The 15,021-nt window shown below is 63.2% G+C and overlaps 2 protein-coding genes across 22 annotated transcripts; one reads left to right on the forward strand and one right to left on the reverse strand.

Annotated features, from left to right (window-relative positions):
- The first annotated feature begins 229 nt into the window (after positions 1-229).
- LOC140899895 (adenine phosphoribosyltransferase) lies at positions 230-6,418 on the forward strand. Of its 11 annotated transcripts, none has more exons than XM_073316171.2 (7): positions 231-718; positions 2,169-2,273; positions 2,623-2,780; positions 3,505-3,598; positions 3,850-3,996; positions 4,383-4,478; positions 5,431-6,418. In XM_073316171.2, the coding sequence occupies exons 3-7, from the start codon at positions 2,658-2,660 to the stop codon at positions 5,586-5,588; spliced, it is 618 nt and encodes a 205-aa protein (XP_073172272.1). In that variant the 5' UTR covers positions 231-718; positions 2,169-2,273; positions 2,623-2,657; the 3' UTR covers positions 5,589-6,418. The 11 variants fall into 11 exon arrangements, with proteins under 11 accessions (XP_073172279.1, XP_073172272.1, XP_073172274.1 ...); XM_073316173.2 differs by having other exon boundaries at positions 231-348; XM_073316170.2 differs by lacking the exon at positions 231-718 and adding an exon at positions 725-1,897.
- On the reverse strand, positions 6,051-15,021 carry RAB34 (RAB34, member RAS oncogene family). 11 transcript variants are annotated; one of them, XM_073316157.2, is made up of 12 exons: positions 14,273-15,016; positions 12,410-12,507; positions 11,799-11,890; positions 10,301-10,369; positions 9,853-9,951; positions 9,455-9,556; positions 9,313-9,377; positions 9,015-9,066; positions 8,475-8,556; positions 8,125-8,215; positions 7,595-7,702; positions 6,272-7,151 (listed from the first exon to the last, which is right to left on the reverse strand). In XM_073316157.2, exons 1-12 carry the CDS (start codon positions 14,334-14,336, stop codon positions 7,084-7,086), a joined length of 990 nt encoding a protein of 329 aa, XP_073172258.1. In that variant the 5' UTR covers positions 14,337-15,016; the 3' UTR covers positions 6,272-7,083. The 11 variants fall into 11 exon arrangements, with proteins under 11 accessions (XP_073172269.1, XP_073172258.1, XP_073172266.1 ...); XM_073316165.2 differs by having other exon boundaries at positions 12,691-15,016; XM_073316162.2 differs by having other exon boundaries at positions 6,273-7,151; positions 14,809-15,016.

A 15,021-nucleotide genomic window follows, 5' to 3' on the forward strand; every position in this document is an offset into this window, starting at 1 on the left:
AAATCATCCCAGCCAGGGCTTTGTCAAGCCTGACCTTAAAAACCTCTAAGGAAGGAGATTCTACCACCTCCCTAGGTAACGCATTCCAGTGTTTCACCACCCTCTTAGTGAAAAAGTTTTTCCTAATATCCAATCTAAACCTCCCCCACTGCAACAACTCTCTCTGAGCTCACCAGCCCTCGGCCCCGGCCCGAGCTTTCCCCAGCTGTTGTTGTTTGTGACGGGAGCTTCGTCCGTGTCCAGTTGCACTTTGGCTCTGCAGGGACGTGGGTGAGGCCTGCCTGCTGCCCGCCCCCCCGGGCTCTGAAGCACTGGGACCAGGGCTCCACAGCAGAGACCCTCCTGCAGGTACTGAGCCAGCGTGGCCCCCGCTCAGGGGGCATTTAAATGGCTCCTGCTTGGGGCGCGTTAGTGGGAATGAGCTGCAGCAGCAAACGGAAAGCGAGGGGTACGGGCCAGGAAGGTGTGTGAAACGCAGGGGCTCAGGCTGAAGGAGCTACGGGCCGGCACAGCCGGGGCCCATGGAGCAACGGGCACAACAGAATCCCGACTGGTCTCCAGGGACTCGGCAGCGCTGCATGGATGCCAAGGGGCTGGGGGGTTTACTGGGAGGCCAGGCCCCTCCCAGCCTTACTCCTCCTCGCTTGTACTAACCACTAGGAAACTTGACAATGAAAGCTGTTGCCTTGCTGAACTTTGTGTGCGCTGCAGCATGCAGGTTTGTTTTTGAAGGGTTGTTTACAGGCACTGGTTGGTGTTGGGTTGTTTTTCGAGGGTTGTTTACAGGCACTGGTTGGTGTTGGGTTGTTTTTCGAGGGTTGTTTACGAGCACTGGTTGGTGTTGGGTTGTTTTTCGAGGGTTGTTTACGAGCACTGGTTGGTGTTGGGTTGTTTTTCGAGGGTTGTTTACAGGCACTGGTTGGTGTTGGGTTGTTTTTCGAGGGTTGTTTACAGGCACTGGTTGGTGTTGGGTTGTTTTTCGAGGGTTGTTTACGAGCACTGGTTGGTGTTGGGTTGTTTTTCGAGGGTTGTTTACGAGCACTGGTTGGTGTTGGGTTGTTTTTGGAGGGTTGTTTACAGGCACTGGTTGGTGTTGGGTTGTTTTTGGAGGGTTGTTTACAGGCACTGGTTGGTGTTGGGTTGTTTTTGGAGGATTGTTGTGGGAACGTTGGTGGCTTCGAACTTCCCCAGGTCACCAGCTAAAGTGACCCCTCTCAGTTCGGTTTCAAAGGGGGGAGAGATGTGACGAAGCGGGACTGTTCTTAATGTTTCCTCTGAATAGTGTGGGGGTGCCTCAGTTTCCCCTAGGCAGTTCTTAAGTATCTAGGTGGTGGGGTATGGGTGTATGATCCTTGCAGAGCCCTAGAGGGCAGGTATGTGCAGGGGTCTGGACACAGAGAATGGCCGACACCCTGTTTCCTGGCAACTGATGGCCTGGGCCCTTCCGCCCTGCAAGGTGAGAGCTAAAGGTTTGGAGAACAAAGAAATCAGGTGCCCACCTGGCCCGGGAAAGGGACAAAGCCCAGTGGAGGAGGGGCTGGAGGGAGTTTCAGTTTGGGGCTGGCTGGGACATGGTGTGAAGGGCAGACGTGGTTGTCTGGCTCACTGCCCCCCAAAATGGACCCAGCTGAGGGGTCCTGTTCTCTGCACCTACAAGCTCTGTTTTAGATCATGTTCCTGTTGTCTAATGAACCTCTGTTTTACTGGCTGGCTGAGAGTCCCGTCTGACTGCGGAGTTGGGGGGCAGGACCCTCTGGCTTCCCCAGGAGCCTGCCTGGGCGGACTCGCTGTGGGAAGCGCACGGAGGGGCAGAGGACGCTGAATGCTCCGAGGTCAGACCCAGGAAGGTGGAAGCTGGGTGAGCTGTGTGTCCTGCAGACAGGCTGCTCCCAGAAAGGTGACTACCCCAGAGTCCTGCCTGGCTTCGTAGGGAGCAGTTCCAGAACATCGCCCGGGGACTCCGTGACAGTTGTTGATGGGCACTGGTTGGTGTTGGGTTGTTTTTGGAGGGTTTTTGACAGGCACTGGTTGGTGTTGGGTTGTTTTTGGAGGGTTTTTGACAGGCACTGGTTGGTGTTGGGTTGTTTTTGGAGGGTTTTTGACAGGCACTGGTTGGTGTTGGGTTGTTTTTGGAGGGTAGCCCCTGACCATGGGCTTGTTTATTTCAGACACTGGAGCACTGAGCCCACCTACAGCACCTAGGACTCAGGCCCCAGGACGCCGTGTTGTCCAGTCTTTGCTCGTTTCGAGCGGCTGAGAGAGCAGCCCTGCTGGTAAATAAAGCAGTTGAGCGGCTGGACTCTGCTCCAGAAGTGAGGGCCTGGCAGGTGCTTCCCATGAGAAGCCAGCTCGGCCCTGACTCAGCTCCTCCTGGCTCCTTTCCTGGGGGCCACTGGCTGCTTTGTGGTTCCTGGGATGCCTGTGAACCGCAGGCCTTGCCCCAGGGGGTCGGGGTGGGCTCCTGCGGCAGGGGGCCAGGAGGAGCAGAGCTGCTCTCTGCTCACGTGATGCGCGGCTGTGCTGGGGGGCAGGAGGTGGGTAAGGTGCCCCCTGAGCATCCCTCCTGCGGGCGCTGTGCCAGCCGTCCCAGCGGATTTAGGGCTGACTCTTCTTCCCGTGCAGCAGGTTCCAGCCGTGCCCTGCGCTGCCCTGTGCTCATGGACCTGTGGCGTGTTCCCAGCAGCCGAGAGACGGGATGGTATTTAGCACTCATAGCCCCGAATGTCAAGGGCCCCAGTTATCCTTGGCTCGACCCCTCCAGGCTGTATTGTCACTGGCAGGTACGCCCCCTGCCCCAGTAAGGGGGCTGCACGTGGCAGGCAGTCTAGCTACGGGTTGCTGGGCCCAGGGGTGTCCATTCATGTGTAGCAGGGGGGAAAGGGTTAAAGGGATCTGCCAGGAGGGTCACCCGCCCTAGCTAGCTGTGCCCCAACCCCGTGGTGATGGGCACAGCTGGCCAGACGAGTGAGCAGGGCCTGCTATGGCACCAGCCTCTGCCAGGAGTCCCATAATGCTGGGCTGGTGGGTTAGTGAGGGGGAGGATGGGCCCCGAGCCCTGGGCATGCAGACCTGGGACACAAGGGCAGCCTCGGCCACCTGGGCACAGAAAGAAGCCAAGGGCTCTGCCTTGCTGACCCTGCTCCCAGGGGCGTCGCTGGCTGGGCACCTGCTGGCTCTGAGCCCGGTCAGGGGGACACAGCCAGTACCTGGGAACTGCCTGGCAAACTGGCTCCCATGGAGTGGAGCAGGAGGGGACGCGTGGAGCCAGGCGCCTGGCTGCCTAGCTCTCCTGGCCCTGCGGCTCCAGCACATCCTGCCTGAAGGCCTCCAGTGCCACTGCAGGGGCCAGCGGGCTCCCTTCGGAGGGCCTGGGTACATGCCCAGCCACCTGGAGATGAAGTGAGCACCAGCCAGTGAGCGCAGGCATCTCTGCTCCAGACTGGGCAGGCGGGTGGCAGCACTCACCAGCCCGCAGCACCCTCAGCAGCTCTGCTGTCTCCCCAGGGCCTGCAGGACTGCATTGCAGACCTGCTCCAGCCCTTCTGCGAAGACCCCATCGACCTGGTCGCTGGAATCGACGCCATGGGCTTCATCTTGGGTAAGCCCTTGTCCGCTCCCGGGTGTCTCCTCCCTCGGGGCTAGGGATGGGAGTGTGTGCTGGGGTGAGGGCACCGCCTGACCTCCAGTGAACAAAGGGTTAACCTGGGCTCTGGCCTGCCCTCTCCTTGCTGGGGCGCTCGGGGCAGTCTTTTCCCTGTGCTAGCTGCTTACAAGCTAAATTGCAACCCCTGGGCTCTGCCCCTCCAGGGCACTGGTGCTTGCTCACTCCTCTGCTTGCCCTCCTGCCAGGCGCTGCCATAGCCAACACCCTGCAGAAAGGCTTCCTGGCCATCCGCAAAGCCGGGCACCTCTGTGTGGAGACCTGCACGCAGCCCTACACCGACTACACTGCCCGCCAGAAGCTGCTGGAGATGAGGATGGACACCATCCAGCCAGGTGAGAGCTGCGGCAGGCACGGCCAGCAGCCCCTGGGCTCTTGCGCCCGGCTTACTGCCCTCGGGGCGCTGCGACCCATCTTCTGCCCTGTGGGAAGGGCCCTCCCCTCCCCTCCCCTCCCCTCCTCTCCAACTCACCTAACCATGGGCCCAGCACCTCAGCTACACCTCACCTGCTCCAGGTGCCCAGCTCCGTGGCAGAGCTCCCAGGGAGCAGCAGAGCACCTCCCTGGCATCCCACGTGCCCCTGGGCCACAGCCTGCCTCTCTGAGGGCTCTGCCCCAGCCCTAGCCTGCCTGCCGGGCTGCAGTGCCAGGAAGGACTGGTGGGTGGTAACAGCCCCAGACTGTGGGCAGAAGCCCACCTAACCGCGTCCGTGCACCCCAGGTCTGCGTGTCTTACTGGTGGATCAGTGGATTGAAACGGGGGGAACCATGCGCGCTGCCATCCATCTGGTGGAGCAACAAGGGGGAGTGATTGCAGGTAGGGGGCAGCATGAGGCACGGGGCAGGGGGCTGGCCAAAGGGCTGCGATCTCCTCTGTGTGGCTGGCCCAGAGCTTTGGCCTCGCTCCAGCCTGGAGCCTGGCGGAGCAGGAAACGGAGCCGCCTGGACACAGCCATCGCTGGGCGTGGGAAATGTTGAAAGATTCTCAGGGTTTTCCTGAACCAAAACTTTCCTTGAAAAGTTTCCGACCCAAACTGCAGAACGTTTGACTGAAATGTTTTAAATCTCTTTCCCCCTTCCCCCCGACCCCAACTGGAGGCCCTGAGGGAGGCCTAGTTGCACATTGTTCCACCTGAAGGTTAAATAACCACACCCCTGAAGGGGTGCTGTTCAATATATAGAAGCCTCATTGGACTTACTGAAACCCACCAGGGGAAACTGAGGCAGAAATGGACTAGCAGAACTATAGCAGGCCACCAGGGGGTGCTCCAGGTTGATGACCCTAGGATGCTCCTGCTCCAAGGGAAGGAGCAGCTCCATTTAAGTGCTCCAAATTATGGGAAATGGACAGGCATGTCCGCAGGCCTGACAGGGCAGGAGACAGTACGATTTGCCAGACAGGATCAGGTCTGTCCCCAGCCAGAGGTTCCTGAGCAAGGTGAACTCCCCCAGAACGCACCTGGTCACCCATGCAGTGTTGGGCCTGGGCTGTCCCCTGGGGCAAGGGCAGATGCGGGCGTCCTTGACGGCGCTGGTTAGTTCTTGCCCTGTGTGGGCTGCTGCCCGTCCTTGACAGTGCCCAGCAGAGGGTGGCACCCCCCACAGCGACTGGCACGGGGAGCGTGGATGCCGCTCTGCAGGCAGCAATGCAGCCTTCCCGCCATGGCCCCTCCCTAGGGCACTGCCCCGCTCAGCCAGCTCTGAGATCGGTGGTCTCTTGTTCTCCGGGCCCCCGCCGTAACGCCCCCGCTCTGCTCCATGTCGTGCAGGCATCGCTGCCATCTGCATCGAGGACAGTGATGGTGGCAAGTGGATCCAGGAGCATTACAAGTGTTCGCAGTGCGTCCCCCAGCACCTGATGCCCCAGTTCAACAGGCACCAGCTGGAGTCCTTCCAGGCCTTTGGGGCCACACCCGGCCAGGCATAATTCATGGGATCTCCTGCTCTGCAGCCGAGCCTTGCACCAAGGTGCCCGGGGCCACCTGCTCCATGGCCGGTGGGTTGTCCCTGCTCCCAGAGGCCGGAAGGGAGGGGTCACAGCTCCCAGAAGAGCAGCTTCCCCTCCCCCACCCCAGTCTAATCCAATTAACTGATGTAACCCTTACTAATCACAGATGCCCTACTGCACCCTCCAGCATAGCTGCATCACGCGGGCAGGGACAGTGTTCAGACAACAGCTGCACCCCTGCCTCTGGGGAGCAATCTCACCCCTTGCTGCTGCGTATCAAATCTGCCCCACTGTAACCCGCTTGATCTGCCTGGCCGCTGGCGCACCTCTGCCAACACCCCCACCCAGCGGCTGCTGGGAGCATGAGCTGGGGAGCCCTGGGTGGCCTCCCTGAAGTTTGTTACTCCCGGAGAGCAGAAGGAAATCTTTGTCTGGGCATGGCCCAGCTCCCTGCTGGCGGTGCCCCCCAGTGTCTGTCTGAAATCCGGCATGCTGCTCCTCCCTCTGGCTGTGCGGTCAGTGTGCAGAGGGGGCGGGGGCTGCAGGCCCGAGATGCTTCCTCCTTGTTCTAATGCCCCTCAGACCGGGCAAGACTCACGGGCCCTCCCTGAGCGGCTCCCACCCTGCCGAGGCATCACAGAACACTTCAGCCCCTCGCTCCCAGAGGAAATCTGGCCAGCACTGGTCCCCCCGCCATCACTGGGTATTTTCTTTTTTTTAAAAAAAGCATAGAAATCAGGGTTTATTACATAGCATCAGCGCCAGGAGACCTCCCCCCTTGCTAATTACACACTGATTTGCATAGTTAAGGAGCTTGTGCGGTCTCTTCCCTTTCCCTGCAGGCAGCAGGGTCTCTGGGGGCAGAAGTGGGGCAAGTCCCAGGCTGCTGCTCCATCTGCTTCCCGGCTCTTGTTGCAGTGGGTGGGCAGGGCGCTGCCTGGCTCCGCGGCTGGCCGGAGTCAGCCCCGCAGGCTCCTGGCAGCATTAACCCCACAGGGGCAAAACCAGGGCAGTGCCCTGCCCAGCCAGCACCAGCCCTGGGGCCAGGGCAGGGGCACGCAGAGACCACGCTCTGCCATAGCCCACAAGGAAGGGAGGGGGGATTCCTGTCCCAGCTGGGAGGGGGCCCTGCAGGGCACAGAACAGAGAAATGCTCAGCTGCCTCCATCGCTCCCGGGGTGGGTCAGGACAAGGAGCGGTCAAACGCCTCATCCCAGCCCCAGGAGCCGGAGCCGGAGCCAGGCCGTGGTCCCCAGCTGCCCAGCCCCGCTCCAGGCTGCCCCTGCACCAGGCACAGAGGGAAGGACTAGTTCTGGTTGAGCAAGGTGAGAGGTGGGGGCAGGAGCTGAGCCGGGGGAGGTATCGCCACTGAGCCAGCCCCAGCCCCCGCAGGCCCCCGCCCGGGATCTGCCGGCAGCTCTTTGGTAGCGAAGAGAGTTCCGTGCAAAGAGCGGGGCGGGGCTGGCATCCCCCGTCAGCGGCAACACTTGGATTTCCTCCTCTGCGCCGTCAGGTACAGGTCGCCGTCAGCGCTGCGAATCCCTAGGAAAGCAGCACACGTGGGATCCCGGGAACTACAGTGAGCGCCCCTGCCCCAGCCCCCTCCAGTGCCCACAGAGCCCTTTGCATGGGCTGCCAGCTCCAAGCCTGCCAGGGTCGGGAGTGCCACCAAGCGGTTCCCAGCCGCCCACGCGGAGCTCCCGTGGGAAGCTGGCTGCGGCTCTCTGCTCAGGCCTAGGGGAGGATCCACTGGCCCTTGCTGCAGCTCAGCAGAGAGGCCAGGGCTCCACTCTCTCCCCCAGAGCCAGAGGGTCCCCCTAGAGCAGTGCCAGGCGGGTTGTGGGGCGTGGTGGAGGAGCCCTGCCCCTCCCCAGCTCTGTGGTTACCCAGCGGAGCCAGCCCAGTGCTAGAGGCCCCCGGGCATCACATCACAGTAGAGGGGTGGCGCTGGCCTGGATCCTGGCAGCCGTGAGGAGGGTACTCACGCACGACATCCCCGATCTTCCTGGCGCTGCTCTTCTCCAGCTCGGCCAGCACGCTGCTCTCGAAGGTCAGCGAGGCCACGCGGAAGAAAAACTCCCTCACGTTCTCCCCTGCCCGGAGAGCAGACAGTGACCCTCCGTCCCTGGCTCCCAGCCCCAAGGGCGGGCCAGCGCTGGGACCGTACTGTGGGGCACACCGGCCGTGAGCAGCTGCGTGGGCACAGCCAGCCAGCAGTGAGCCACGCCGGGGAGATGCCCACGGCGGGGCAGAGGGCGATCGGTGTCTGAGGCTGGCACAGGTACAAGTGTGCTGAGGGGGGCCTGGGGGGCAGGAATGCACAGCTGGGGGGCCGGGGGGCCGGGGGATCAGACCCCTCAACAGTGCTGCCAGGTGGGAGTCCTGGGCTATGCTTCAGCCTCGGGGGCACCGGCCTCCACTCTAGGGGCCGAGAGGCAGCAGCTGAGGGCACCTCTCCCCTCTGACCCCTGCCCATCACAGCCTGCCCCATGGGTGCCAGGGCCCGGGCACTCACCGGTGAGCGAGGAGACAGCCCAGTACTCCGCATGCATCTCCTTGGCCACCTTGATGGCATCTCTCTCGATGAGGCTGTACTGCGCGGGCGGCTGCGGGAGGAGACGGGAGGTCACCGCCTGAGCCCTGGGACCGGCCCCATGGCAGGGGCCCATGGGGTGCTGGGGGAATGGCTCCAGGGGGCTGGCTAAAACAGACGGGGATGGAAGGCAGCTCCATGGCCTAGGTCAACCCCAGGGCTCTGTCCTGGGGAGTTTGCCGAGTCGAGCCCCCCAGGGCAAAGAGGGGTGGCCCCAGGCTCTTCCCGGCCAGCGCTTATTGGGCTCAGGAGGGGCTGGGACCCACACTCACGCTCAGATCCTTCTTCGAGCCCACCAGGAAGAGGATCACGTTGGAGGGGTCATTCTCCTTCAGGGCATCAGCCAGCCACTGCCTGAAGGGCGAGAGAGGCCATTAGCCGGGGAGGCAGGCGAGGCCCTGGCCTGTGAGACTTCCACAGAGCCAGATGCCCACTCAGCCCGGCAGCAAACAGCCCCCCGGCCCAGCCCTCCCCCCGGTCCCCCACCTTCAGGCCCCACATGGCCCAGAGCCTGCACCCAACCCCCACCCCCACCCCTTGACCTACAGCCTGGTCCCCTCATGCCTCGAATTCCCAGGCCCAATGTCCCGGCCCCAGCCCCCTGTGCCTCCCCCAGGCAGACCTCTAGAAATCCCCATTTGTCAGTTACAAACCCCACTCCCCACCCTGCCCCCTGGCTCTGCCGGCTGCCATCCTCCCTCCCCTCCGCCCTGGCCCCCTTGGCTGCCATCCTGCCATCACCCCTCCCGCGGCAGCCCACCCCGCTCCCTGCAAGAAGAATCCCTTCACCCACCGAGGCGGCGTTACCGTACCTGGCGTGCGCTAGAGATGCCACGTCGTTCACATCGAACACAATCACTATCGCTGGGAAGAGAGCGAGAGGAGGTAAGAGATGGGGGGACGGGGGGGCCAACAGGGGGCTGAGAGGGACCCCACAAACCCCGTGGGCTCGGTACTGAGAGCACCAGGCTGTGCTTGGCGCCGGGCCGACAGCTAGCACTGGGCCTGCAGGTGCCCGATGGTTACGGCAGGGCCGCGCGCGCATTGCGGTAGGGCTGCCGGCAGGGCCGGGGCACAAGCCCCTGCCCACTCCTGGACCCGGCACCTCACCTTGTGCTCCGCGGTAGTAGGTGGACGCGATGCACTTGAATCTCTCCTGGCCAGCCGTGTCCCACCTGGGCGAGAGGGGGACAGCGGGTTAGCTGTGGCTGCGGCAGGAGGGCCGAGCGGGCTGGGGTGAGCCGGTACTCACAGCTGTAAGCTGAAGGGGACGCCGAGCACCTCAAAGCGCTCCATCTCAAAGTCCACCCCGATGGTCGCCTTGTAGTTCTTATCGAACGTGTCCTTGCAGAACCTGCGGGGGAGACCCAGCCAGTGGAACTGGGGGTTCAGCATACACAGCCCCTCCTGCTACAAAGGGCCGGCCCCCTGGGGCTTCCTGCCAGACAGCCAGGGACCCGCCACTGAATGCAACCCCCTCTGGGTGGGACACAGCAGCCGGGTACTGCAATGAGATACCAGTTCGGGAGAGGAAGTGAAGGAACAGTCTGTGTCTAGCTAAATGCAGAGGGAGGATTCGGGGAGCCAGAGCTGCCCACGATGGAGTATTAGTTCTGTACTGACGGAGGGAAAACTGCTCAGCTGACTCACCTGGATTCTCCTGAGACATCTCCCATCCGAGCAGTAAACCGGCCGAGCTCTACGGATCTGACAAGCACAGAGCCCCGGGGGCCAGACCCTGACCCTGCTCTGGAACACAGCCAAGCTTGGACAAGTCAACACGTTCCCAGCCAAACCTCCCCAAAACCCACCCCCTAAAGCAGCGCCAGGAACAAAGGGGAAGTGGGGCCAACCCATAGCACCAACTCAGGGGCCGGGGGGCCAGCCTGGGGATCAGTTATCTGGAACAGTCTTGGCCACTGGCTGACTCCCCATTGCCCCAGGGGGCAGGGACCGCATCTCCTATGTGTCTGTGCAGTGCCCTGCACGGTGGGGCCTGGCCCTGAGATAATAAATTATGCTTCCCCTCTCCCAGAGAGGGCCCCTTCCTGGGGCCCTGGCAGCGCAGTCCTGCCCACCCCCAGTTAGCCCCACCTACCGGTTGATTAAGCAGGTCTTGCCCACTGACAGGTCTCCCACCACGATGATCTTGGAGATTTTAAACCTGCTGGGAAGTGCCGGGCACGTCAGCTGTGAGCTCCCGTCCCCCACCCAGGACGGGCCCCGGCTCACTGCACCAGGCAACGCCAGCTCCCACAGCGTAGTCTGCCTGGGGGCCAGGCCAGCATCCTCCGCCCCCAGGGCCCATGGGACCGTTTGGTGTCTCCAATGACTTGCACCCCCCCATCATGCTGGGCTGGTGCTCCCAGGGCTCCCTGCCGGTTCCCAGTGCATGCCAGCTTCCATTGGGGTAATTAGTAATCGCCGGAGCAACTGTCTCCTGGTAACCTCAGACACCCAGGCAGGCTCCTCCATCTGCCCAGGAAGCTAACGAGCCCAGGCAATTAGCCTCCTCCAGGTGTTTGTCAAATGCAGCCTGCTGAGAAACCTGAACCTCACCTTCCCCCCAATTCACCCCACCCCGCTGCTCCTAGCCCCTTTGCTTTTACAGATCTGGGCATCGGGCCTGGCAGCAGCTTCCCACAGACTGTCCATCCAACAGGAAGGCCAGACAATGCTGGATGAACTGCAGGCAGGCTTTCCAGGCTCCAGACCCTCTTGCCCATGGCAAGGCAGGCTGTGCACTTTGCAAGGGGACTTTAGGCAGACTCCAACTCGAGTCCTGGGGCAGCAGTCCCTTGTCACAGAGTTGGGACCAGCACCACAAAGCTTGAGAACTGGCAGGGCAATTAGCCCTCAGACTCAGACTGGGTGCCGGTTGCACTGACCACTGTGCTGGGGAGCTATTGCACGGCATCTCCCCAGTTGCCCACTGAGACCCCGGGCCACCTCGAGCAGCAAGTCCAAATTACAGGCAAGGCGGCTGCTCTGCTCTGGGCCCCTCCTCCCAGCTGCTCACTGCCACTGTGCTTGGGCACAGGCCTTCCTGCTCCCTCCCAGCATGAAGCTCTGAGCTGGGCCAGGGCTGGGGTTACCCTCTGCTGCTGAGCCAGAGGGAGGCAAGGATGCACTGAGCTCCCTCTGCCTCGCTGCTCTGGGAATCTGGCCCAGCGGAGAGTGCTTCCGGAGTCTCAGTCCAAGGCAGGACCCCCACCTCCTCTCCCCTCCCTCCCCAGCACATTCCTGCAATGTGAGTAAGCCACAGCCATGCTCCAGCACGCAGGGCTCTTAAAGAGACACTGCTCAGCCCTCCCCGGCTGCTGGGAAAAGCCAAAGCGGCCTGGTTCGGTTCCATTCCATTCAGAAAACTTCCCTAGCGCAGGGCTGTCACCGCAGGGGCTCGGGCCTGTGCTGGCTCAGGGCAGTCGTGATGAGCTCCTGGAGCCAGTGTCCCCGGGATCCAGAGCATGCTGCTGCCTGCTGGGAGCTCATTTCTGCCTCCCTCTCGCTCCTTAAAGGGCTCTGTTCCTTCCCGTGGGAGGCGGGAGTTCCCCGGGGTGAGGGTTCTGTGTGCCCCACAGCCCAGCACGGCTTACCCCACTGTCCCCGTTCGCTGCTCCTGGCAGGCATCGGTTACTTGGGGATGAAAGCTGGAGCGCGAATGGAGGGCAGCCTCTTTGTGAAAACACTGAAATGGGAGCACAGACAGTGAGCTGGCAGCTCCCGGGAAGCGAGCCAGGGAGTCGGCAGTGCCCGCTAACGCCTCCCCCAAAGACAGCCCAAGGGGGAATGCCCTGGAGCCCGACCGGAACGGCCAGCCACACACGCCCAGCGCAGGGGGCCAACAGAGAAACCAGGGCACGCTGCGACTCTCCCTAGCTCAGCTTGCTGAGGGGACGGATGGCCTGCGGCAGGGACCACCCACAGAGCAGCCCCAGCTGAGGGGGAGCTGGCAGAGGAAATGCCAGCAGCCTCTCGGGAGCACCACAGCAGCCAGACCGAGGCCAAGCCAGGGAGAATCTGCTCAACACCCCCAACAATCCCCCCAGCTCTAGTGCTGCACAGGTGCAACTGGGGTGCAGCAGAACCCAGAGAGCGTGGCTCTTTCCCCGGCTCTGATACTCTTCTTCCCTTGGGCCCCCGTGGGTATCCATCACCCTCCCCTGGACCCAGGGCAAGGGCCTGCCTGGAGCACTGCCATGCTTACCTGAGGCAGCTCTGCGATGATCCGGTCCCTCCGGACTGGTGCTAGCATGCTCATCATTTGGAGTCCAACTTGGCTGGGGAGAACCCAGGCACCCAAACCTAGTGCGGGAGAAGGTTTGAGGGAGGTTTCCGCCCCATTTGCTGACTACAGATCTGAAGCATGTCCTGCAGGATTACAGTACAACGGGGGGGCAAGGGGAGCTGCACTCTCTGCTTTGCGGCAGGCGGCAAGTCCTCCAAGCCTGGCACTGCTGGGGCTGGCATTCCGGCCCTTCTGCTCACCATGGGCAGAGCCAACACATTCAGGGCAGCCCGACCTTCGCCCGACCGCAGCCAACTTGCCAGAAGCACAGCACAAAGTGGGCAGGCTGGTTTCTATTTCCTGCAGCGGGTAGCAATGGAAGCAGCGTGGCGCTTGGGGATCGCTGGGGCAATGCACATGTCATCTCTGAGGTCGGCTGCAGGCTGCATGGCCCAGATCCACGGCTCGCACGTGGTCTCCGGCAGCACGCTGGCCACCCTGCACTTATAAGAAATGGAAGCCCTGGCCCTGGGCCACCGCCCTGAGAGCCATGGGTTTCTTTGCTATTCAGTGTGGAGACCCTCGAGCAGCCCTGTGTGTCTGGGGGTCACTGGGCAGCACTGGCCAGTCCCAGCCAATCCGTGCCAGGCTATGGGGATGTCCACCGGCGGGGGGGAAAAAGTGCCCGAGCCAGTGGCAGGTGACAGCTGCGCTCCTAGAGGGGCCGTCTCTTTACCAGAACCTTGGCCTGAAGGGCAGGGAGCGGCTGGGGCAGGGCAGGGAGCCTGGCCTATGCCAAGAAAATCTTCCAGCGGGGTCCTGGCTGACCTAAGGAGCCACAGTGAGACATCAGGCTGGGGAGAAAGGGCCATACCAGGAGTGGCTCCCAGAGCCTCTGCATGGACACTGCACTCCTGCCTGTGCCTCTGGTATTGAAGGGCCTTTCCTAGCACTCTGTGTTACATCTGGGGTTTGCTGTTGGCCCAGCAGCTGGGGAGATTTCATCTGGGCCTCGGCCTGAGCTGCAGCTTTCTAGAGCGCCAGGTGGTACAGAGAAGGACTTCAAAGCCATTGCCCTGGTTCCACGGACACAGCTCCTACTCTGGGCTCTGCGGCTACTGCAGGGTCCCTGGGCGAGCACAGCGGGTTGCTGACCACGAGGCTTGTTGGACAGCACCCAAGGCAGCTCCATCCTGGGAGTTTGCCCTCCAGCCAACGCTTCTTGTCTGCTTTCTGGAGCATGACAATCACTTGCTATTTCACTCCTGGCTGCGCAGTGTTGCCTGGAGAGAGGCCAGGATAAATGGCTGGCTGGGGCCACCAAGAAGCCAGTCAGGGTTGTAATCACAGCAGCTGCTTTCTGTGGTCTCCGATCCGCATTGCCCGGCGCGCTCGAGAGAGGTGCAGCTGACCCAAGGCCTTACCAGGGAAGCCCCACAAGCTAGAACGGCGTTGGCTCCCTGAGTGGGCTGCAGACAAGCTGGCGTGCAGGGCTCCACCTCTGACCCCGCTGGACTGGCATGGTCCTCAGGGCCAGGCGGAGCTAGGCACCAGCTGCTGTGGGCACGACTTGGCAGGGCCTGGGCTACCCCTACCCCCGCGGGGCCCGTCTAGTCTACACTGACGACCACAGGGGGTCCTGCAGGCCACCCAGCTGGGGAAGCGGCCTCAGGGGCCGGAGCCTGCAGGAACTCAGCGACCCTGCAGTAACTACGGGACTCCTGGGGCCCTGCCACGGGAGTGGGAGGGATGCATCTGGCAAGGGGGCAGGCTCCCCCAGGGGCTCCCGCGGGGGGGACACCCAGCCCAGGAAGCCCTCCCGACGCCCCTGCCCACACTCACCCGCACCAGCGGCGCCTTCGGGCTGCGGGGAGCTCGGGGGGGCGGCTCGGGCGATGAGCTGCATTTCGGGGGAGGGGACGGTAACCTGATCCCCGGAAATTCCAGGGGCTGCGCGGCAGCAGCCGGGCCGGGCTCCGCATTCCGAGACTGGGAGAGGGGCCGGGGGAGAGACCCCCGGCCAACGTGGGACAACATGCCCCCTGGGCCCTACGCAGATACCCCGCCGCGCCCGGGCCGCCCCCTCTTCCCCCCACCGGGCCCGGGCAGCCCCCCCGCGGCCCTACGCGGAGATACCCCGCCGCGCCGGGGCCGCCCCCCGGGATGTCCCCTCTCCCCGCGCCGGGGCCGCCCCCCGGGATGTCCCCTCTCCCCGCGCCCGGGCCGCCCCCCGGGATGTCCCCTCTCCCCGCGCCCGGGCCGCCCCCCTCTCCCTGTCCCCCCGGGATGCCGTGGGCTGGCTCTTCCCGCCCGGTCCCCACTTGCAGATTTCTGGCTCTAGCTCGTGTTGCGGCGCGGGCGCCCCGGCCCCTCCGTACCTTCCGCATGGGGGGCTCCGGCGGGGCTGGGAGGCGGCTGGGCTCCTTCCCAGGACAGCTGCTCCTGGTTAATGACTCACAGGCTGAGGCTCCAGCGGAGCCGAGGGCGGGGGCAGGGGCAGGCAGAGACCCCCGCAGAGCATCCGGCCCCGCGTCCCGCGTCCCGGTGCGCCTGTCCCGTCTGTTCTCCGCCCGGTGTGGCCGGCGAGCCGG

The sequence above is a fragment of the Lepidochelys kempii genome, chromosome 17 (genome assembly GCF_965140285.1).
Source record: "Lepidochelys kempii isolate rLepKem1 chromosome 17, rLepKem1.hap1, whole genome shotgun sequence".
Taxonomy (NCBI): domain Eukaryota; kingdom Metazoa; phylum Chordata; order Testudines; family Cheloniidae; genus Lepidochelys; species Lepidochelys kempii.